Source organism: Leucoraja erinacea, chromosome 36 (assembly GCF_028641065.1).
Source record: "Leucoraja erinacea ecotype New England chromosome 36, Leri_hhj_1, whole genome shotgun sequence".
Classification (NCBI taxonomy): Eukaryota; Metazoa; Chordata; class Chondrichthyes; order Rajiformes; family Rajidae; genus Leucoraja; species Leucoraja erinaceus.
The window spans coordinates 11,520,900-11,545,174 of NC_073412.1; the positions used below are offsets into that span (position 1 = coordinate 11,520,900).

General features: G+C 46.0%; 1 protein-coding gene across 1 annotated transcript in view; it reads right to left on the reverse strand.

Annotated features, from left to right (window-relative positions):
- Nucleotides 1-3,201: 3,201 nt before the first annotated feature.
- The window catches only part of ireb2 (iron-responsive element binding protein 2), a 70,839-nt gene continuing 49,765 nt past the window's right edge, over nucleotides 3,202-24,275 (reverse strand). Inside the window, 9 exon segments of the mRNA XM_055662700.1 lie at nucleotides 3,202-4,091; nucleotides 7,467-7,652; nucleotides 7,743-7,865; nucleotides 7,952-8,099; nucleotides 9,153-9,295; nucleotides 15,503-15,607; nucleotides 21,044-21,168; nucleotides 21,265-21,421; nucleotides 23,761-23,845. Of these exon segments, the coding sequence (XP_055518675.1) occupies nucleotides 3,981-4,091; nucleotides 7,467-7,652; nucleotides 7,743-7,865; nucleotides 7,952-8,099; nucleotides 9,153-9,295; nucleotides 15,503-15,607; nucleotides 21,044-21,168; nucleotides 21,265-21,421; nucleotides 23,761-23,845 (1,183 nt within the window). The 3' untranslated portion in view covers nucleotides 3,202-3,980.

Genomic DNA, 24,275 nt, shown 5'->3' on the forward strand with positions numbered 1-24,275 from the left:
TATCGCCTCAGCGCAGAGAGGAGAAGAGGGGGGAAGAGACAGCAACCCTAAGACTTTTGCCTCTATCACAGTGAGGAGGTGCTTGGTGAACTCACTGTGGTGGATGTTAATTTGTGTTTATTGTGTGTTGTTTATTATTACATGTATGGCTGCAGGCAACGACATTTCGTTCAGACCGAAAGGTCTGAATGACAAATAAAGGATTCAATTCAAATATTTCCAGTAATCCCAATTTTTGTTTTGCACTGTAACAACTGAATTTGACAGCTGGCTCAGACAGGAGGAGACGATGAGACGTATGCAAGTCTGCTTCATCATCTTTTGAGTGTGGGTCTCATTCCTGCATCAATCCCTGTCCAGGGAACCACATGGAGGAAGCTCCACGCCATTTAATTACGGCCTGCATTCTCATGCCCTTGGTTCAGTGCACTGTTCATCATACATTACAATTAAGTTGAAGCAGACACTTCAATACTTCCTGGGGTAATGTAATCACCCAAATTATATTACAGAACTATATTAGACAACTCCAGAAAAGCAAATCTTTCAATCCTTGCTGCTTGAGATGCTTGTAGATGCAGTAAATTGGTTTAGTTTAGATACAGCACGGAAACAGGTCCTTCGACCCACCGGGTCCGCGCCGACCAGCGATCCCCGCACACTAATACTACCCTACACAAACCAGGGACAATTTTTACATTTGCCAAGCCAATTTACCCACAGACCTGTACGTCTTTGGAGTGTGGGAGGAAACTGAAGATCTCGGACAAAATCCACGCCGGTCACGGGGAGGACGTACATACTCCGTACAGGCAGCACCCATAGCCGGGATCGAACCCGAGTCTCCGGAGCTGTAAGGCAGCAACTCTACTGCTGCGCCACTGTGCCAATTAAAAAGTGATTTGGAAGAACAACCACTCAACAGGTTTAGCTACAGCAAAGGTATTTACTCAAGTGCAGAAAGAACGAGAAGGAAAATGAGTCTAAAGGTTCCCGACCTGAAATATCACCTATCTTGTTCTCCAGAGATGCTGCCTGACCCGCTGAGTTACTCCAGCACTTTGTGTCTTTCCTTGGTAAACTAGTATCTGAAGATCCGTGTTTCTACAAGATGAAATAACGGTTCTGGTTAATGATAATCCATTAACAGTGGTAGTGAGGCGAGACTGGACGTTTAGTGAAGTGATTTTTATTAACAATAAAAACGGAACGAAAACTCGTATAATTCGCGTGTCTGGCTTAGCGAACAAAAACAGCTCCGGTTGCTGGGAGGAGCACTGATGAATTAACTAAAAAGCCCGTGAATGAACCCCCGCGATCACACTATAGTAGGAAAGAAGTAACTGGCAGCGTGCGTGCGTGCGTTCACATCTTCTCAAAAAAGCAACGCACTAACGGTAAAAATTTCACATATTCCGATATTTATCCCCTGGAGTCCGAAATCACCTTACCTGAAAATGTTGTTCTTTATTTCTCGTTTAAGAAGGAACTGCAGATGGCTGAAAATCGAAGGTAGACAAAAATGCTGGAGAAACTCTGTGGGTGAGGCAGCATCAATGGAACAAAGGAAATAGGCAATGTTTCAGGTTGAGAACCTTCTTCAGACTGATGTGAGGTGGGGGGGCGGGAAGAAGTCAGGACGAGGCAGAGACAGTGGGCTGAGGGATAGCTGGGAAGGAGAGGAGAAATTTCAGGTAGTCCCTGCTTTCTCCTCCCCTTCCCAGCTCTCCCTCAGCCCACTGTCTCCGCCTCTTCCTTTCTTCTCCCCCCCCCCACCCTTACATCAGTCTGAAGAAAGGTCCCGACCCGAAACGTCGCCTATTTCTTTCGCTCCATAGATGCTGCTTCACCCGCTGAGTTTCTCCAGCATTTTAGTATACCTTCTTTATTTCAAGTCAAGTCATGTCAAGTTTATTCGTCACATGCACATACGGGATGTGCAGTGAAATGAAAAGTGGCAATGCTCGCGGATTGTGCAAAAAAAACAAACTACAAACAGAATCACATATTCACATAGATTTAAGAGGGTTTCACTGCCATACTTTGTTAGTACTTGGGAGTTGGAACTTAGAGATTAGTTAAAAAGGCACATGAAAGTTAAAAATACGCAGTTTTCGCGGAGCTGCCACTACGGCGACTGGACAGGGCCGCGCCATCTTTTTTTTTCTCGAGTTATTTATGAAAATGTTCACAAATCCCATAAAACGTAGAAAATAAAACGTCTCTTTCGCTGATGACGTCACACTGGATCTGCCCGCCTGCCGTCTGCTCATGCTGCCAGTGACGTGCTTGCGCTGCGAGTGACTTCAACCCCCCACCTCTCCCTCTGTAAGCCTGGCCCGCCACTCCAGAGCTGTAGGTTAACCCGACAGGACAGGCAGAGTTGAGCTGGAGTTAACTCCTCTTCTCCGCACTGGCTGTGGGCCTGGGCCGCCCCGGATGTCTACGGCCACCCCCGGACGGGGGCTGTGCACTCGGGAGGGAACTGGGATGGTCCAGTGGCGGTTCGGCAGCGCGTGTGGCGCTGGAGACCCGGGTTGGATCCTGGCTGCGGACGAGGCGCCATTCCGTGTGCATGCAGCAGCACGGTTGCTGAGAGTGTTTATCACGAGTGACCTTTGACAAATCCCATGAATCCTTGCGTTTTTCAGGATACCGAACTCGCTTTATGAGCCATCCACCGCGTACAGATACATGATAAAGGAAATAACATGAATAACATTTAGTGCAAGATAAAGTCCAATCAAATATAGTCTGAGGGTGTCCAATGAAGTGGATAGTAACTCAGGGCTGCTCTCTAGTTGTTGGTAGGATCAGTTGCTTGATAACAGCTGGGAAGAATCTGTCCCTGAATCTGGAGGTGTGTGTTTTCACACTTCTATTCCTTTTGCCTGATGGGAGGGGAGAAGATGGAGTGGCCAGGATGAGACACCTCTTTGATTATGCTGCTGGTCTTGCATGTTCACCAGAGATGTTGCCTGACCCGCTGAGTTACACCGCCACTTTGTGGCTTTTGAAGCAATTACTATTTATTTTGTTGCAATAACATAGCATTGGTTCTCTGCTAATAGATTATTCCTGTTGACAAATAACAAAGACTCTTGTGTAACCTGAATACCTTCATATGGAGTCTATGCTAACAATACTCAGGAGGCTTTGTGCATTGGACTTTTCACAGACCAGTAAACGTCACGACACGGATTGATGGTTCTGATAGTTTATTCTTACAACCTATTAAAAATGTACAGTTCATCAGTAGCATTTTGTACGGGAGAATTGTCACTAAATACACCTATCCTGGACACTCATTTGTACAATACCAAAAGTTCTGATTGTAAAACTGTCATAAGGTTCTTGGCTGTCCTTTAAAAGTGTCAATCTCAAACCATCTGCCAGACAGCTCTGGCCCAAGTTTGTACACTGGGGTCTGTTTGCAACAACTACCTTTATTTCACAGTGTTTCAAATACTCGTCATCTTTTTTTTCCTTTTCGGTTTGGGAGACCACATACAGCAGAAGACTGAGACGAGGCCAAATCATGATAGAGCACGATCGACAAAAGAACGGGACATTTACAAACAAACTGGGCTTGTAGAAAAAAAACCACGAAAATCCCATGATAATAAATGTGCAGGAAAAAGGCATTAGTGAATTAAAAGAACAATGATGTCAAGTGGATGGCTCTCGGTCCGCAGAGTGGCACACGTGACATGTACATGAGATTAAGTCACAAAAAAGGTACGAAAAATTAATACAATGATTATAAAACCTAAAAGGAAGAAACCAAGTGTGGTTGAAGGCAAATTGTCCGTTCACAGCCAGTTGCGAGGTGCCAGTAGACAGTTTCTGAAATATACAGTACAGCGAGCATGAAGGATGCCAGCCACTATCTCCACCGCTCCGACAGAGCCAGAGGCAACGCCATCCATGGACAGGACCCAAACCGTGGTGCCGAGAAAGTCATGTGACTGACTTTGTTGTTATAACATCTTTCTAGCGACATAGTTCAAAATACCACCCTGTCTGTAAAAGGTGACTTCCATTTGATTGTCAAACTTTGCTGCAGCTTTGAATGCCTTTCCTGTGTTCGTCTGCAAGACAGAATATATGACAGCTTTTGATAATGAGGGCACACAATGAAAGTTTACTTCAAACTTCGCTGCAGCTATGAATGCTTTTCCTATGTTTGTCTGCAAATCTCCCCCCCCACTCCCCCCCGAAAACATATGGAAGAAAACTGGCAACCAGCAATGCTTTGCCCCTGGATTTTCATCGAGTCATACAGCACAGACACAAACCCTTCAGCCACAGGGTAGGAATGAGCTTGAAGCAACTATGATGATGTGGCATTTATGAAATCAGAAACCCCTGTTAGCCTCAAGATTGATAGGCCATTGGGTAGGAATGAGCCTGAAAATTAGTTGGTCGAATCCTTGATTTTGACAAATCTATTCCCTTTGATGCGAGACGTTACAAAAGCCCATGAATCAGTTCTGGATGAGAGCCGCAAATTGCTTGGAGGACACACAAGTAACGTTGATACTCAAAGCTTGTCTAACCTCGAAAAGGTTGATTAAAAGAGTTGCAGGGAACTCAACCCTGAATTTCAAAGATGGCAAACCCTCCTAGAAATCATGACATTCTAGAATCTGTCCCAATTCTACATTTAGTAAACTCTAAGGGTCCGAATAGTGGCACAGCAGTAGAGTTGCTGCCTTACAGCGCCAGACCCAGGTTCGATACTGACTACGGGTGCTGTCTGTATGGAGTTTGTATGTTCTCCGTGACCTCATGTGTTTTTCTCCGGTTTCCTCTCACATTCCGAATTTTGTCCCTGGTGTCTAGGATGGTGTTAGTGTACGGGGTGATCGCGGGTCAGCACAGACTTGGTGGGCCAAAGGGCCTGTTTCCGCTCCGTATCTCTAATGTCCAAACGTGATCAACGATTTGTCCCTAGGATGTAGGAACAAACCAGAGTATGATGATCATTGGTGCGCGCTGACTCAGTGGGATGAAGGGCTGTATCTCTAAAGTAAAGGTGACACTTGGGTTCAGGACTGAAACTCCACCTATTTATGTCCTTTAGAGATGCTGCCTGACGTGCTGTTACTCCAGCACTGTGTCCTTTTTCAGACGATCTAGTCCTTGAGGGACATGCCAGCTATCACCAAGACATCAATAGGTAATAAATGCAGACCATTTTATATTGCATAATTCAGCCCAATTTGCCCGTGCCAACCAGGATGCCCATCTCCTCTACTTCCATATCCCTCTAAACTTTTCCTATCCATATACCTGCCCAAAATGTCTCTTCAATGTTCTTTAGTACCTGCCTCAGTTACCGCCTCTGTGAAGGTCGTGCGCTGATTAGTGCGGAGATGAATATCTTAGCATTTTTTGCTTTTATCTCAAATTTACAGCATCTGCAGATTCTTGAAACCCATGCAGTAAGAAGGAGAACTTGCAGACAAAAACACAGCACCAAAGGTCAGAATCAAACTGATGAATGAGGGGAGGGGGATTTAAGGGAGGGCACCAGTAATTGTGTCGTTAGGGAGAGCACACATCCCATATTCTATGCCACCCAACTGACTTGAATGAAGGTGACGTGAGAGAACGTGAGAGAGAGTGAGAGTGGGTGTGAATGCGAGGTGAAGTTCACCACTGATATTCAGAGACACTATTGAATTAATCAAATAACCAAGCGAACCGCTAGAACTAGAATGAATGGGTCAGCATGGACTCAGGGGGCCGAAGGGCCTATTTCCATGCTGTGTCTCTAAAACTAAAATAAAGAGATAAGGAACTTCAAACTGTGCAAGATTTATTTCTAATTTTTGTAACAGCTACATGCCTGCCAATACTGGAAGTTTGAGATTAATGAGCCTTCATGTAAAATGCCTTTCACACAAACTCTTTCACAAGCAGAAAGCAGGCACCGTTGCTGTGCTTTTACACTCTCCCCATGCCAATTGCACTTCCTGCAAAGCTGGCATGCAAGGTGCTGAGCAAGCAAAGCCAGCACTCGATCTTTACTCTGTTCACTGGCACATTCCCTCGCCCACGGTGTTCCAAACTGCCCCATTCTCAGCTGTTTTAGGCCATATATAATCATATACAAATATGCACAAAGGCATCAGGACGGATCCAACCCACACCCCGTGCCAATGTACCTAATGTTAAGTGTGAGCTAGGCTGGAAGACTTAGGAGAAAGAAACCCTCTGGGCAGGACTCCTGCCAAGGTGGCCTCTGCAGAAATACAAAGGGGTTCAGGGAATAGCATTCAGATTTAACTGTGATGATGTTGTTGTCTAAACTGCCCCTAGCCATTTGTAAAGGATGGAAGGAACATTTGGACAGGTACATGGATAGGACAGGTTTGGAGGGATATGGACCAAATGCAGGCAGGTGGAACTAGTATAGCTGGGACATGTTGGACGGTGTGGGCAAGTTGGGCCGAAGGGTCTCTTTCCACGCTGTATCACTCTAAGGATTTGTTCATCGGATATGTTGCCGACCCCGCTCTGTGAGCGGTTGGGTAGGCATTGATGATCGATGCAGGCAGTGGTCTGTGGGAGGCCAGGGAGTAGGGAACACAATCTAGATTGTGCAACCCCTCCTCACAGTGTGACCAGGTCAATCCTGGGGAATGGATGTCACATCCCGGCAATTTTGGTCTCCTAATTTGAGGAAGGACATAATTGCTATTGAGGGAGTGCAGCATAGGTTCACCAGGTTATTTCCTGGGATGGCGGGACTCACATATATTGAAAGAATGGGTCGACTGGGCTTGTATTCGCTGGAATTTAGAAGGATGAGAGGATTTCTTATAGAAACATATAACATTCTTAGAGGATTGGACAGGGTAGATGCAGGAAAATTGTTCTCGATATTGGGGGAGTCCAGAACCAGGGGTCACAGTTTAAGAATAAGGGGTGGGTTATTTGGGACTGTGCTGAGGAAAAACGTTTGCAGCCAGAGAGTTGTGAAACTGTGGAATTCTCTGCCACAGAAGGCAGTGGAGGCCAATTCACTGGATGTTTTCAAGAGAGTGTTAGATTTAGCTTTTAGGGCTAAGGGAATCAATGGATATGGGGGGAAAAAAGCAGGAATGGGGTACTGATTTTGGATGATCATCGATGATCCTATTGAAATGCAGTGCTGGTTCGAAGGGCCGAATGGCCTATTCCTGCATCTATTTTCTATGTCTCTACCTGCGACTGCATGGACTCCCTCCCACATCCGAAAGATGTGCAGGTTTGTAGTGTGTAGGAGTGCCCTAGTGTAAAGTGGGATAACATGCAACAAGTGTGAATGGGTGATTGATGGTCCGTGTGGACTGGTGGGCTGAAGGACCCGTTTCCATGCTGTATCTCTGAAACTAAAACCTCATCTTATCTGTACCTGGCAAAGCGGATGAGCATGCAATTAAACTAATAATCTGCATTGGATTTACTGTCCTTACCGTTATGTCCACTGTTACTCCTGGAGACAGCTCTTTAGGGATAATTATTGTGTAACGCTCCTTTCCCGTGAGTCCCAGCTTATCTACAGTTTCACCCGGAAGGAACTGAAGGGGAATGACGCCCATTCCAATCAAGTGATTCTTGTGCATCTTCTCATAGCTCTCTGCCAGGATTGCCTTCACTCCCTGCACAGGATGAAACAGATGATTAGAGCAGCAACTTCAAGCAACATTCGATGGCAAAATTCTTGCAACTTGTGCGGAAACGAGTTGTACCAGCAAATAAGGCCCTTTGGCAGCCCAGTCCCTCGAACTACCCGAGCCGTATTTCTTCCCGGCTAAAATGATCAATGGAAAGCCTTCTCTCTGGTAGCGTTCTGCTGCGTCAAACACATCGAGCTGCAAAGGTAAAAAGGACAAAGCCTCAGTGAAAGGGGAAATGGACACACCTTATGGTTCAAGCATCAACCACCCCAAGTGCTCACCGTTTGTCCTGATGGGATGTGCAATGTTTTAGGTGCAGTTTTGCCAATAAATTTGTTCAGGAGCCTGATGTTGGCGAAGGTCCCTCGAGTCATCACGGCGTCGTTACCCCTTCTCGCTCCGTAGGAATTAAACTCACGGGGAGTGAGGCTGAAGGTTGAAAAAAAGGATTTGCAATAAACTTAATTATTGCTTTAATCATTGAAATTCAGTCTGAAAACTTGGCTATTGGTACGTACAGACAGCACCCAGAGTCGGATGGGTGCAGTCTGTTGGGATTTTGTACCTGGGTCTCTAGCGCTGTAAGGCAACAACTCTACCGCTGTGACCCCAACTTCTAAACATGGAAACAGTGCAGCACAGGAACTGGCCTTTCAGCCCTCATCACCGTGCATTGGGGAATTTATTCTGGCTGAACAAATTCATCCAACTCCTTCAACCAATAACTTAAACCTATAATTTTTTTAAAAGAGTATACACGAGTTTCCAAATTTAAAAAGATCTGAAAAATTAAAGGCTATGGCCCTGAAAGAGTCAAAAAAGACAAAGTGCTGGAGCAACAGTGGGTCAGGCAGCATCTCTGAAGAACATGGACAGGTGACATTTCATGGGACCCGAAACATCACCTTTCCTTGTTTACTGGAGCTGCTGCCTGATCCGCTGAGTTAATCCAGCACTTTGTGTCTTTTTTTTTGTAAACCAGCACCCGCAGTTCCTTGTAGCACCCTGAAGAAGTGCTTCATTTCAGATTTTCAGTCACCACTTATTTCTCTTTTTAAAATAACTCAATTGAATTAATTTGTTTATTTACATACGTCTGACTTTGATCTTGATTTTTTACATAATGGATCCAATGCTCTCATTTTAAACTCCATTCTTTAACAGTAGACAATAGACAATAGGTGCAGGAGTAGGCCATTTGGCCCTTCGAGCCAGCACCGCCATTCAATGTGATCATGGCTGATCATCCCCAATCAGTACCCCGTTCCTGCCTTCTCCCCATATCCCCTGACTCTGCTATCTTTAAGAGCCCTATCTAGTTCTCTCTTGAAAGCATCCAGAGAACCTGCCTCCACCGCCCTCTGAGGCAGAAAGTTCCACAGACTCACAACTCTCTGTGAGAAAATGTGTTTCCTCGTCTCCCTTCTAAATGATAAGCAGTAATAGAGTGAAAATGCTATCTCCTGTCTAGGAAGCACTCACCCCCTGGAGGTCAGGTACCGAGCTGCAGCGCTGTTGCGGGCAATGCTGCCAGCAGGGGAGATGTGGTCGGTGGTGACAGAATCGCCCAGGTATAACAGCACATGAGCATCTTCGATGGACTGTACGCAGCTGGGTTCCTTGGTCTATGGAAAGAGAAAGAGCAAGAGAAGATGAGCACACACAGAGAGCAAGCACATAAATAACTGTGGCCACGATCAGAGTGAAGACAAATGCTTGGAGTAACTCAGCGACTGGGACAGCTTCGCTGGAGGACACCGAAGCAGCAATTCAGGTCAGGACCCTTCCTCTCACTGATCCTGAAACTGGAAAAGAAGTGGAGGTGGGACAGAGCCAGCAAGTGATAGGTGGATACAGGTGATGGAGGGGGCAAGGCAGACCCACTGAGTTACTCCAGCATTGTGTGTTCTATGCAAGATTCTGGCATCTGCAACTCCTTCTAACAACAATTTTAAACCTACATATTTTTTAAAAGAGTACACATGGATTTAAAAAGAGGACAGATACATGGATAGGACAGGTTTGGAGGGTTATGGAGCAAGCGCAGGCAAGTGGGACTAGGGTAGCTGGGACATTGTTGGCCGGTGTGGGCGAGTTGGGCCGAAGGGCCTGTTTCCACACCGTATCACTCTATCACTCTATGACATGACAAAAAGGATTTGGAAAATGTTGTGCCTGGATTTTATTGGATACAAATTTTAAGTAATCTTTCTCATACCGGACACCATCTGTCCCCAGAATGGGGGATGATATACATTACAGGCTGGTGCAGAAACAGAATAGGCAGCGATTTCAGATCTAAACATTTTGACTGTTGACGTTTGGGATTTGATTCTAGCCTTGGTTTGTATTCATACTACACCGGGGTTGAAAACACTGACTTCACTGTGAACTGGAAAAAAAATCAACATCCATTTAAAGCTTGGTTTGAATATGGCTACAAATACCCAGCATAATCTTCTGGAATAGCACCTTATCCGTTCTCCAATATTGTTTAATCAGCCATTGGTATCAATGTATTCATTGTGTGGCGATTAGTAGAGAAATATGAACATAAATATTCATGTAGGTAGAGAATAAACAAATTCATTTCCCATCCTTTGGACAAAACAAACTCAACTAAACACAACGAACTGAACTCCATTAGCTGTGCACAAAACCCTGCAGTTACTTTCCAATCAAGGACAACATTGTACTACAGATATGCCCTGAGACTAAATTAGCCAACTGCCTGCTTTCATCTTCTCTAGATTGAAGGTGAAAGCTCTCAATTACCAAGTCACAAGTTCCTGGAGAGAAACCGGAAGCTGACTCGACGGTCCTGGTGCAGACAGCAATGTGAAAGTGGCAATCTGTAGATAAAAGTGGAAATCTGCAAATGCTTTCCTGATCACCTTTACTATAATTTATCATGAAATCAAACTCCATACAAACTTGTTTACAGTCGTTCATATGGTCATAAGTGACTGTGACTGGTCGGGTTGCACCTAAACTATAGGAGGACCAACATCCCAGCGGGGAGGATTGCTAATGCTACACGGGAGGGTTTAAACTAGATTGGCAGGGGGGGGTGGGATCTTGTGCAGGACAGAGGCACGCGAGAGGCTAGAAGTTGTTATGGAGGGCGGTTAGTGGACAAAATAGGCAGGTGAAAGGCAGAGAGCGAGGAAGGAGAGTTGATTTAAACTGCACATATTTTAATGCAAGGGGCCTGACGGGCAAAGCAGATGACCTTAGGGCATGGATAGGTACGAGCAACTGGGATGTTGTAGCCATGACTGAAACCTGGTCAAGGGACGGGCAGCTCAATGTTCCGGCGGGGTACAGGAGCTTCAGGAGAGAAAGGGTTAAAAGAAAAAAAAGGAGGGGGGTTGCATTGTTGGTTAAGGAGGATGTCACAGCTATGTTCAGAGGTGACATTACGGATGGTTTGTCTAGTGAGGCTATATGGGTGGAGCTGAGGAACAAGAAACCGATGATCACTTTGTTGGGGGTGTACTACAGACCTCTAAATAGTCAACGGGAATTTGAAGAGCAAATGTTGGGAGATTGCAGACAGCTGCAGGTCAAATAAGGTTGTTGCAGTAGGGGATTTCAACTTTCCCAATATAGACTGGGAAAATCATAGTGTGAAGGGTTCAGATGGGGTGCAATTCCTCAAAAGTGTTCAGGAGAGTTTTCTTAAGCAGTATGTGGAGGCCCCCACACATGAGAGGGCAACACCGGATCTAGTATTGGGAAATTGGGAAGGGCAGGTTAATGAAGTGTGTGTGGAGAAGCCTTTTGGCTACAGTGACAACAGTTTGATTCGGTTTAAAATAGTTATGGATCGGGACGGAGAGGGTCCACGTGTTAAAATGCTCAACTGGGGTAAGGCCAACTTTGGGAGTATGAGAGAAGGTCTCGCTCAAGTTGACTGGAGCAGGTTATTAGATGGGATAGGAACATCGGCCAAGTGGGATGTTTTTAAAAGTGTACCGTAGAAAGCTCAGGATGTGTACGTCCCCGTTAGAGTGAAGGGCAAAGCAGGCAAACGTAAGGAAGCTTGGCTGACGAGGGACGTTGGTCAAAAACAAGAAGGATGCATGGGGCAGGTACAGGCAGCTGGGATCAAGTGCAACCCTGGAGGAGTTTTGGGAACTAAGGAGCAAAACTAAGTTTGTTAAGGGCTTGGACATGCTTGAGGCAGGAAACATGTTCCCGAACCAGGTGCCACAGTTTAAGAATAAGGAGACGAGGAAAAACTTTTAGAACGGAGACGAGGAAAAACTTTTTCTCACAGACAGTGGTGAGTCTGTGGAATTCTCTGCCTCAGAGGGCGGTGGAGGCAGGTTCTCTGGATGCTTTCAAGAGAGAGCTAGATAGGGCTCTTAAAAATAGCGGAGTCAGGGGATATAGGGAGAAGGCAGGAACGGGGTACTGATTGGGGATGATCAGCCATGATCACATTGAATGGCTCGAAGGGCCGAATGGCCTACTCCTGCACCAGTTTTTATTATATAATATTAAAACGGTTGTGCCTGCTGGCTTTATGCCTGACTTGTGGTTGCCAGTCTGTGGGTGCCAGCCTTTGATTCGTTGCTACGCCAACGTCAGACCCAGAGACGCCGACTTTTTTTCCATTTCGGTAGAGATTTCACTTTTCATTCCAAGTATCCACTCCTCATTAAATTTTGTTGTGTTTATCTACACATTTTTAATAAAAATCATTCTTCCCCCACCGCACTCATTTTGTCGCCTCCTGCTGGCCAGCGACCATAACGGCTGCTGGCGCCCGCATCTCGCCTCAAAGACGCCAATTAAAAACAGCCGCACTGCTGATTCCTGAGCCGCTTGAGTTGGAGGACCACGTCTCCCGTGGGGGCTACGGGTAGGCAATGGCTGCATTGGGGGAGCAGACCCAACGGGTCTGCGCTTGGTCTAGTTGTCTATAAAACTAAAAAAGGAAATCAGAAGGGCAAATAGGGGCCAGGAGATAGCTCTGGCGGGTGGCATTAAGGACAATCTCCACAGATTTTATAAATACATAAGGGCGAAAAGGGTAACTAAACAGAGTGGGACCTTTCAGGAATCAAAGCAGTCACCTCTGTGTGGAGCCACAGGAGATGGGCAAGGTACTAAATTCTCCTCTGTATTTACCGAGAAAGACAGTAGGACGGAGGAAATTGGAGCAGTCACTGGAAGTGTGCTGAGAACAGTCAGGGTTACAGTCAAAGAAGTACTGAAGGTACTGTTGTGTTTGAAGGTAGATAAATCTCCAGGGCCTGATTAGATGTATCCAAGGTCATTGAGGGAAACTAGAGTGGAAATTACGGGAGCCCTGGTTGAAATTTACGAGTCGTCCTTAAATACAGGAGAGGTGCCGGAAGACTGGAGGGTGGCAAATGTTGTGCCTCTTTTCAAGAAGGGCTGCAGGGAGAATGCTGGGAACGATAGGCCGGTGAGCTTAATGGGCCTGCCCCACTTAGGCGACTCTTTAGGGGACTGCCAGAGACTAGTTTTAATTGAATAACCTTTAATAATCCTTTACAGGAAATTACAGTGCCACAACAGCTACAAGATAGACATAACACCACACATTTCCTCAGATAGCTTCAATACTTAATAAGTTAAAATACAATGAATGAATGCTACGCCATGGAATTCACCTACGACACCTGGCGACAACCTACGACAGCACCTACGAGAACCCATGACAGCAAAAATTGTCCCCACTGTCGCCGAAAAATGTTCAACATGTTGAAACTTTTGCGGCAGTCGCCTGTAGTCGCCCAAGTGGGACAGGCCCATACCATCTGCAATAGGTAAGTTATTGGAGAGTATTCTGAAGGATAGGTTATACAGTCATTTGGATGGGCAAGGGCAGATTAGGAATAGTCAGCATTGTTTTGTATATGGGAGGTTGTGTCTCACAAATCTGATTTTTGAAAACGTGACCAAAAAGGTTGATGAGGGCAGAGCTGTAGATGTTGTGCACATGGATTTAAATGAGGCATTCAACAAGGTTCCACATGGTAGGCTGCTCTGGAAGGTTAGATCGCTTGGGATCCAAGGAGAGACGGCTGAATGGATAGCAAATTGGCTCCATTTAAGGAAGCAGAGGGTGATGGTGGAAGGTTGCTTCTCAGATTTGAGGCCTGTGACTAGTGGTGTGCCTCAGGGTTCGGTGCTGGGCCCGTTACTGTTTGTCATCTACATCAATGATTGGGATGAGAACATACAGGGCAAGATTAGCAAGTTTGCTGATGATACAAAGGTTAGTGGTTTTGCAGATAGTGAAGATTGTTGTGAAAAAATGCAGCAGGATCTGGATCGATTGGACAGGTGGGCAGGGGAAATGGTTGATGGAATTCAATACAGAAAAGTGTGAGGTGTTGCATTTTGGGACTTCGAACAAGGGCAGTAAATGGTAGGCCTCTGGGTAGTGTTGTAGAGCAGAGGGTTTTAGGACTACAGGTGCATGGTTCCTTGAAGGCTGAGTCACAGGTCAAAGGTCAATAAGGTCAAATAGACTTTTGGCATTTTGGACTTCATCAGTCAGAGTATTGAGTATAGAAGTTGGGAGGACATGTTGCAGTTGTATAAAATGTTGGTGAGACCGCATTTAAAATATTGTGTTCACTTCTGGGCACCATGTTATAGGAAAGATCTTGTCAAGCTTGAAAGGGTTCAGAAAGGATTTGGAAGGATGTTGCCAGGATGGTGTGTGAGCAATAGGGGGTTGAGAGGGTTGTGTTTCTATTCCATGGAGCACAGGAGGATATGGGGGATCTTATGGCGGTATATAAAATCATGAGAGGAATAGATCGAGTAGATACACAGAGTCTTTTGCCCAGAGTCGGGGAATCGAGGAGCAGAGGACACAAGTTCAAGGTGAAGGGGAAAAGATTTAATAGGAATCCGAGGGGTAACCTTTTCACACAAAGGGTGATGGGTGTATGGAACAAGCTGCCGGAGGAGGTAGTTGAGGCTGGGACTATCCCATTGTTAAAGAAACAGTTAGACAGGTACATGGAAAGGACAGGTTTGGAGGGATATGGACCAAGCGCAGGCAATTGGGACTATTGTAGCTGGGACATTGTTGGCAGTGTGGGCGAGTTGGGCCAAAGGGCCTGTTTCCACACTATCACTCTAGGACTGTGATAGGGGCAGAATTAGGCCATTCAGCCCATCAAGTCTACGCTACCCAATCATGGCTGATCTATTTTTCTGAACCCCATTTATCTGCATTCTCCCTATAACCCCTGACACCCGTACTAATGACGAATCTATCTATCTCTGCCTTAAAAATATCCATTGCCTTGGCCTCCACAGCCTTCTGTGGCAAATAATTCCACAGACTCACTACCCTCTGACCAAATAAATTCCTCATCTCCTTCCTAAAGGAATGTTCCCTAATCCTTTAATTAAGGCTATGATCTTGGGTCCTAGACTCTCGTACTAGTAGAAACATCCACTCCACGTCCACTCTATCCAAGCCTTTCACTATTCGGTAACTTTCAATGTGCCTTCCCCTTCATCCTTCTAAACTTACGCGGGTATAGGCCCAGTGCTGTCAAACGCTCATCATATGTTCTATGTTGTCCTATTTTCTCTTCCATTCCCTATACACTAGGGACAATTTACAGAGGCCAATTAATCTACAAACCTGCATGTCTTTGGGATGTGGGAGGAAGCCCATGCAGTTAGAGGGAGAACAATGCCTGGATCGAAACCTGTTCTCTGGTGCTGAGAGGCATCAACTCTACCAGCTGTGTGACCAAGTGATAAGATCAACATGAACACAGTGGCCAATACAGAAACAGCAATCAGTTTATTAAAATATTACTTACAAGTTTATCAAAAAATGAAGGACATCTGATGTAGGTTGACTTTGAATCCCATGGATACAGAAGTGACTCTGGAGCTTCCAAGGCATTCCAGCGATTATTTCCTTTCTAGGGCGGAAAGAAAATATTTTTGCTGAATACCACTGACATTTTCACTGGGTGGTTCCTATAATGGCCGCCTCGCCAGCAGCCTGTCGAGTCCCTTCTCTGTTTTTGTTATTTTGAGTGTGTTTTAAGGGTATATGTTTGAGTGTTTCTTGGTATGTTTTATGTGGGAGGTGGGGGAGAAAATATGGGGAGACTTTTTTCAGCCACTTACCTCGACGGAGATGCGATTTTTTCACCGTGTTGCATCTCCGTCCCTACCTGCGGCCTAACAACTGGATTGATGTGGCCTTTCCTGGAGACTGGTCCGGAGCTTCAAGCCGAGGGCGCGGAATGGACTTACCATCGCGGAACGGCCGACATTTTGCCGAGGATCGCCAGCGAAAGCGCTCTGACCGCAGGGTCTGTGGACATTAACACCATGAAGCCGCGGTCTCCGGTAAGAAAAGGCCGATTCGGGAGCTCCATGCTGCGGAGTGTTCTGATCCGTCCCGACACCGGAGTTTCCATCATCCCGACACGAGGGTTTCGGACATCAGACCGTCGGCAGCGGCGACTGCTGAGGGATCATGGCCCGGACCACCACGGGTGAACAAAGGAGGAAGATGACTGAACTTTATCGCCTTCCACCACAGTGCGGAGTTTGGATTCCATGTTAAATGGTATTGCTGCTTTTCACTTAATGTGGCTGTATGGTAACTCATATTTCACTGTACCAAAGTAGTTTTAGTGGCAATAAATGCAAACTTGAACTTGACATTGACAAATTCCTTTAAAAACTAAGGAACTAAAATGTTCTGAAGAGGTGTGCTGGCCCAAAACTTCGTCTTCCCATTCCCTCCATGGATGCTGCCTGACCTGCTGAGTCCTTTCAGCACTTAGTATTCAACTAAATATTTTGGATTTCTCCCAATCTAACATAAGAGAGGAATTTAGTTTGTGTGTTATGTGTAGAAAGGAACTGCAGATGCCAGACCGTAGACAGACATAAAATACTGGAGTAATACAGGCAGCATCTCTGAAGGGAAGGAATGGGTGACGTTTCGGATCGAGACCGAAGAAGGGAATTAAAAGGTTTGGCAGTTGGAGTTCAACTTGGATGTGCTCACGTGCAACGGCACAGTAGCAGTTGACTATTAACTTGCTGCGCGTGTGAGCCACGGGGCTGTATCGGTTAATTATTAAACGGAGTGTTTACACAACGCATGGATCTCTAAACCTCCGTCTATGATTTCCTACATTGTTTCAAAATCATTATTAGCTGCAATAATGCATCTCATCTTTCGTCAGGGGACATGCTTACATCCCAGCTTGAGAAAGGGAACACCTTTGCTGCTTTGACACGGAATATGTTCATCCTGCCATTACCACACGTACATCTTGCATTGGGCATATATAAATGAGTTAATAAATAGTTGATTTCACAGAGACATGGCTCACCCCAGCTCCCCAGACTCAGCGGTCCAGCCTGAAGGTTTCTCCATCCATCACATGGATTGTACACTGGCATCTGGGAAAGGGAGAGGAGTCTGCCTCATGGTCAACTCTGCGTGGTGCTCAGATGTGGCAGGCTTATCCAACTCCTGCTCTCCACACCTGGAACACCTGGCTGTGAAGTGCCGCCCCTTCTACCTACCGAGGGAATTCACCTCCATCACCCTGACCGCGGTCTACATCCCACCCCAGGCTGATGTCCACCTGGCACTGGGGGAGCTGCACACCGCGGTCAACAAGCACCAGACAGCTTACCCCGAGGTGTTTACCACCATAGCCGGGGATTTCAACAAAGCCAACCTGAAGAAATAGCACCCTAACTTCCATCAACATGTCCCTTGCAGCACCAGAGGACCAAACACCCTCGACCACTGCTGCATGACCATCAAAGACGCCTATCGCTCTATCCCTCGCCCTCACTTTGGTAAATCCAACATACTGCGGTGCTGCTGCTTCCTGCCTACAGAAAGCAATTGAGGAGCGCACCCTCAGAGGCGAGGACAGTACAGAGCTGGGAGGGGTGGGGGGGGGGGGGGGGGGGGGGAGGGGGGGGAAACTGCTAGAGTCAGTTATTAAAGATGGGATAGCAGCACATTTGGAAAGTGGTGAAATCATTGGACAAAGTCAGCATGGATTTACGAAAGGTAAATCATGTCTGACGAATGTTATAGAATTTTTCGAGGAGTAAGGGTAGCGTGGATGGGAGAACCAGTGGATGGGTGTATCTGGACTTCCAGAAGGACTCGGCAACGGACCTGAATGAATACGTCACGGTCGTTACAGACTTTCATAAAGAAATGTGTGGAGGACTGCTGTCCTTCCAAGTGGTCCTTTTCCTAACCAGAAGCCTTGGATGAATCATGAGATCCGCACTCTTCTGAAGTCCAGATCCCAGGCATTCAGGTCTGGACTGCAATGCAGAGGTCTACAAGAAGATCCAGATAATGTGGAACCTCGATAAGGCCATCAAAAAGGCGATTGGGAAAGGGGGAAAGCGTGACTGGGTTCTGCTCATTGAAGGTAGGCTGGAGCAGGCAGTAAAGAGAGGAATGGTATGTTACGGCAAAAGGATTTGAGTGAGCAGGGGGTTCTACTGAATGCATCACCTGGAGTATTGCGTACAAGGCGAAATCAGGAGGTATTGCCATGAATTGTGCAGCGAAACTGATTCCTGGGATGTCAGGACTGTCCTGGATAGACGACTCTCTAGAATTTAGAAGTTCTCTTATAGAAACTTACAAAATTCGCTTTGATATGGGAGAATACTGATGTGCCAAGGGGTCCAGCGATAAGGGGGAAATCCCCAACTTTTTTCGCTGTGAATGGAACTCTTCAGAGTAGTCAGGTCATTGGCAGGGGCCCGACGTCAGGGGGTATGGAGAGAAATACGGGATACTAAGTTGGATGATTCAGAGGCTCGAAGGGCCGAATGGCCTACTCCTGCAAATTTCTATCCTATGTTTCTATGAGGAAGTCGTCAGGGAATGTTCAGGGACTGACCTGAATGTATACCCAGTCGTGTTCATAAAAAAAACCTGTGCGGACTGTGTGGAGGACTCCCATCAAAAACCTTGGCTGGAGCCTTGGATTACATGGACACTCTTTTCCAATCCCAGGCTTTCAGGTCTGGAAATGCTGAGGTCTGAGGATCCCACCTCGATTTAAAAGGGCATCATAATAGGCCCGGTGGGACCAAGAAGAGCTGGAGGAGAGTGCCTCACGGACTATCGTGGCAGGGCCTGAATGCAATCTCCTCCGTCTGTGGTGAAATCAGGAGGTGCTTTGAGTCAGTTGATTATGGCGACATATCAACTTCTACCTTTGATTGACAAAAACCACTGATGTGCCTTCCGAGCCCCCTGCAGTTTGCAGTCTCCGTCACAGAACAAACTGATCAACTCCTGGATGCGACCTCGACCCACTGCAGTTTGCTTACCCCTCCACTGATCAACGCTGGATGGATCTCAACAAAAACTCTGGACCACTTGGACAACAAAAACTCATATGTCAGGCTTGACTATTCATTGACTACAGCTTGGCATTTAACACAATCATCCCCTCCAAGTTGCTTACCAAGCTCTCAGATCTGGGTCTCTGCGCATCCCTCTGCAATTGGATCCTCGACTTCCTCATCCACAGACCACAGTCTGTCCATATTGGTGGAAATGTGTCATCTTCGATAACAATCAGCACGGGAGCACCTCAAGGCTGCGTGCTCAGCCCCCTGCTGTACTGACTCTATACTCATGACTGCATAGCCGGTCATAGTGCGATCTCCATCATCAATGTTCGCCGACGACACCACTGTTGTAGGACGTATCATTGATGGGGACGAGTCAGAGTATAGAAGTGAGATCGACCGATTGACCAAGGTGCCAGCACAATAACCTGCCTCTCAACACCGGCAAAACCAAGGAACTGATTGTGGACTTTGGAAGGGGTAGGACAGGGATCCACAATCCCGTTTATATCAACGATGGTGGAAAGGGTCAAGAGCTTCAAACTCCTAGGCGTGCATATTTCCGAAGATCTTTCCTGGTCCCACCACACTGATGCAATTATAAAGAGAGCACATTAGCGCCTCTACTTCCTGAGAAGATTATGGAGAGCCGGTATGTCATAAGAGGACTCTCTCGAACTTCTACAGGTACACAGTAGAGAGCATACTGACTGGTCGCATCGTGGCTTGGTTCGACAACATGAGCGTCCAAGCGGAAAAGAATGCAGAAAGTTGTGACCACTGCCCAGTCCATCATCGGCTCTGACCTCCCCACCATCGAGGGGATCTATCGCAGTCGCTGCCTCAAAAGGGCTGCCAACATCAAGGACCCACACCATCCTGGCCACACACTCATCTTTCCGCTGCCATCAGGTAGAAGGTACAGGAGCCTGAAATCTGGTACATCCAGGTTCAGGAACAGCTTCTTCCCCACAACCATCAGACTATTAAACACGCCATCAAACAAACTCTGAACTATAACAGCCTATCGCACTTTATCTGTTTATTTATGTGTGTATATATATGGTCTATGCTATATAGACACACTGAACTGTTCTGTATTTATGCTTACAATACTCTGTTGTGCGGCAGCAAGCAGGAATTTCATTGTCCTCTGGGACACATGACAATAAACTCTCTTGACTTGACTACTGCATTCATGGATAGTGTTATCTTCTGCCAACTAAGACTGTGACAGTGCGTAATGTGTTGTGGAGTAACGCAGCGCATCAGGCAGCATCTCTAGAGAATATGGATAGGCGATGTTTCGGGTCAAGGCGGTCTGACAAAGTGTCCAGACCCAAAACGTCACCCATGCATGTTCTTCAGAGATGACATCCCGAACCAATCACCTCATTCTCACCCCTTTCCCAGAGGAGCTGCCACATTCAGTCTGAAGATGGGTAGATGCACAGAGCCTCTTGTGCAGAGATAGGGAATCGAGAACCACATGTTTAAGGTGAGGGGGGGGAAAGATTTAATAGGAACCCGAGGGGTAACTTTTCCACACAAATGGTGGTAGGTATATGGACTCGACCAGTCCTGGTTGTAAATGTCATAGGATTGTGGTGTCATACAGAGAATGCTAGTCTCATGCACTCCTGCCAACCAGAACACATTGCAGGCGCAAGGAACTGCAGGTGCTGGTTTACAATAAAAGACGCACAGTGCTGGAGTAACTCAGCGGGTCAGGCAGCATCTCTGGAGAAAAGAAATAGGTGACGTTTTGAGTCGAGGATTTTTTTCTGACTGCAGTCTGATGAAGGGTCTCGGCCTGAAACGTCATCTATTATTTTTCTCCAGAGATGCTGCCTGACCCGCTGAGTTACGCCAGCTATTTGTGTGTATCTTTGGTTTAAACTAGCGTTTGCAGTTCCTTCCCACACATTAAGAGAATTAGTGCATCTTAAATTTGCTCTGTCTTTTCCTCTAAAAGAATGACTAACCTCTATTTTTTCTCTCAGTTCTCTGAACATGGATGGGATCACGTGTTGCTCCTCCACTTTCTGGATCTCCTCTCTGCTCGGCCAAATGTCTTGCAGGTAGATTTCTTTCCCGTCTGAGTTTACACCTTATATATAGTGGTAAAAATTAAAATCATTTTATCCAATTTAATCAAAATGAAGCTTTAAAAGTGTCAAAGATCACTGACAGACCAAATGCTTACCTAGAGGCTCAGTTTCAAAGTCTATGTTAACTGTGCCAGCAATGGCATATGCCACCACTAATGGAGGAGAGGCCAGGTAGTTGGCACGAATGCAGTCGCAGAGGCGCCCTTCAAAGTTTTTATTTCCGGATAAAATTCCACATGCAACTAAGTCACCCTGTAGCAAAGAGGGAAAGAGAGCAAGTCAGCTAGCTGATCACTTATAATTTTTATTAAACGGATTACCACAAAATGGAAACACATTTAAACGTTATTACAGTTAAGTTAACATCTGTAGCAGATCCAACACCATCTTTGGAGATATGGCATTTAATTCAGATGGGTGCGAGGTATTGCGTTTTGGGAAGTCAAACCAGGGTAGACTGTCAGAGTAGGAGCCTGGGGAGTATTGTTGAGCAGAAGGACCTAGGAGTGCAACTTCATTCCCTGAAGGTGGCGTCACAGGTAGACAGAGTGGTGATGAAGGATCTTGGTACACTAGCGTTTATCGGTAAGGGCATTGTGTATTGAAGTTGGGATGTTAGGCTATACAAGATAGCCAAGGCCGCACCATTGTGCTCCGTTTTGGTCACCCTGTTGTCGGAAAGTTGCTATTAGAAAATAGTGTCAAAACGATTAACCTGGAGGATGTTGCTAGAACTCGAAGACCTGAGCCGTGGGGAGAGGCTGGGCAGACAGGTTGTTTATTCCCTGGAGTGTAAGAGGCTGAAACGATTAACCTCGAGAATGTTGCTAGAACTCGAAGACCTGAGCCGTGGGGAGAGGCTGGGCTCTAAGAAATATTTACATATTCCGGTAGTGATTTATCCCGTGAAGTCAAAAATCGCCTTATCTGAAACATTCATGCATTATTTCATAAAAAGATCTGCTTTTTCCCTGTGTTTACAGCTGTGGGAACAATGGGATTGTAGCCCTGCTTGCCATTGTTGCTATCCAAGTACACCGAGTCCTGCTAGCCCTAGCAAGTGCAAATGCATTTTTTTTTAAGTCTCAGTACACCGAGTACTTTTTTTTTTAAGTTTAAAAATGAGGGAGGCTGCATAAGACGAAATGAGAAGTCCCTACGCAGTTGGCGGCTATGGGTGAATGGTGGAATATTGCGTTGGGTGACCAGGCCTCCCGTGTGACAGGGACCCAGCGGGTCCCACTTGGTCTAGTAATATTTAAAAAACAGGGAAGGAGTAGAAGACTTTGGGTTAAATGCTGGCATATGGGACTAGCTTAGATGGGGCACCTTTGTCGGCATGACCAAGGTGGGCTGAAGGGCCTGTTTCCATGCTGCTTTACTCTAGAACCACAACTTAGAGAAAAATGTGTGCATAAATCATGCTCAATGTGTCGAGATTGGTGTGTAAAGTGTGTATAATTTATCTTGTGCTAGTGTGGGTGGCACAAGAGGTGTGTGTGTGTGTGTGTGTGTGTGTGTGTGTGTGTGTGTGTGTGTGTGTGTGTGTGTGTGTGTGTGTGTGTGTGTGTGTGTGTGTGTGTGTGTGTGTGTGTGTGTGTGTGTGTGTGTGTGTGTGTGTGTGTGTGTGTGTGTGTGTGTGTGTGTGTGTGTGTGTGTGTGTATAGAGAGTTTTCACATTCTCTATATAATCCCCCCAGAACTCCTATTTTCCCCCATATTCCAAATATGTGCTGGTATGTTAAGAGGCTATTGGGGATTACCACTTTATCAATGATTAAAAAGGGATGAAGAAAGGAACCACACAAACATACAGAGCACAGACATAGACAGTTGAATTTACTTTAGAGATAGAGCATGGAAAAAGGTCCAACAAGTTCACACTGACCTTCGATCACCTGCTGACACTAGTTCTATGTTATCCCACTTTCTCATCCACTCCATACTCACGCAGGGCAATTTTACAGTGGTCAATAAACCTACAAAACTGCTCGTCTCTAGGATGTGGGTGCAAATCAGAGCCCTTGGAGGAATCCCACTCTGTCACAAACTCCACACAGATAGCACTCAAACCTGGAGTCTGGCGCTGTGCTGCTCAAGATCCTCCAGTCAAAGGACATATACTCTCATCACAAAATTTGTAATTACAAAATTCACAGTGAATGTTTGCCCTTCCCCAGAGAATATATTCTACAATAATATTGCACATTCTATCAACACTAGAACAAGGTTCATATTATGAGCTGTTCAAGAAGGAACTGCAGATGCTGGAAGATCGAAGATAGACAAAAATTGGGACCTCTAATTTCAGATAGTCCTTACTTTCTCCTCCCCTGCTTAGCTCTCCCTCAGCCCACTGGCTCCTCCTCTTCCTTTCTTCTCCTCCCCCACCCCGCCCCCCACCCTCACATCAGTCTGAATAAGGGTTTCGGTCTGAAACGTTGCCTATTTCCTTCGCTCCATAGATGCTGGACCCCGCTGAGTTTCTCCAGCATTGTTGTCTACCTCATATTATGAGCTGGTTATTCGTTTATCAACTGTCAGAAAGTAACAGAACAGCATGAGAGTTACACACAGACATCTGCATTTACCGTTTTGATTCCAGTGATAACAGGCTCCGGTAATGGGGCTGTGTTCCCCACGCAGGTGGCACAGCCATAGCCAATCACTTCAAACCTGTTTCAAAAAGATAGATCACTTTAGTTTAGTTTGGAGATACAGCACGGAAACAGGCCCTCGGCCCACACACACTAAAACTATACTACACACACTAGGGACAATTCACAATTTTACCAGGACAATCAGCCTACAAACCTGTACATCTTGAGCGTGGGAAGAAACTGGAGCACCCAGAGAAAACCCACACAGGAGAATGTACAAACTCCATACAGACAGCAGCCATAGCCAGGATTGAACCCAGGTCTCTGACGCTGTAAGGCACCGCTCAAATAAGTATAATTCTTTCCTTTAGCTATATTACATTTACCATTGGAAAAAATAAACATAAAATTAAAATACTGAAAATACTCAGCATGTCTGCCTGCATCTGCGGGTGGAGAGTTAATATTTCAGATTGAAGAGGTTAATAAAGGATTGTTGTCTTGTA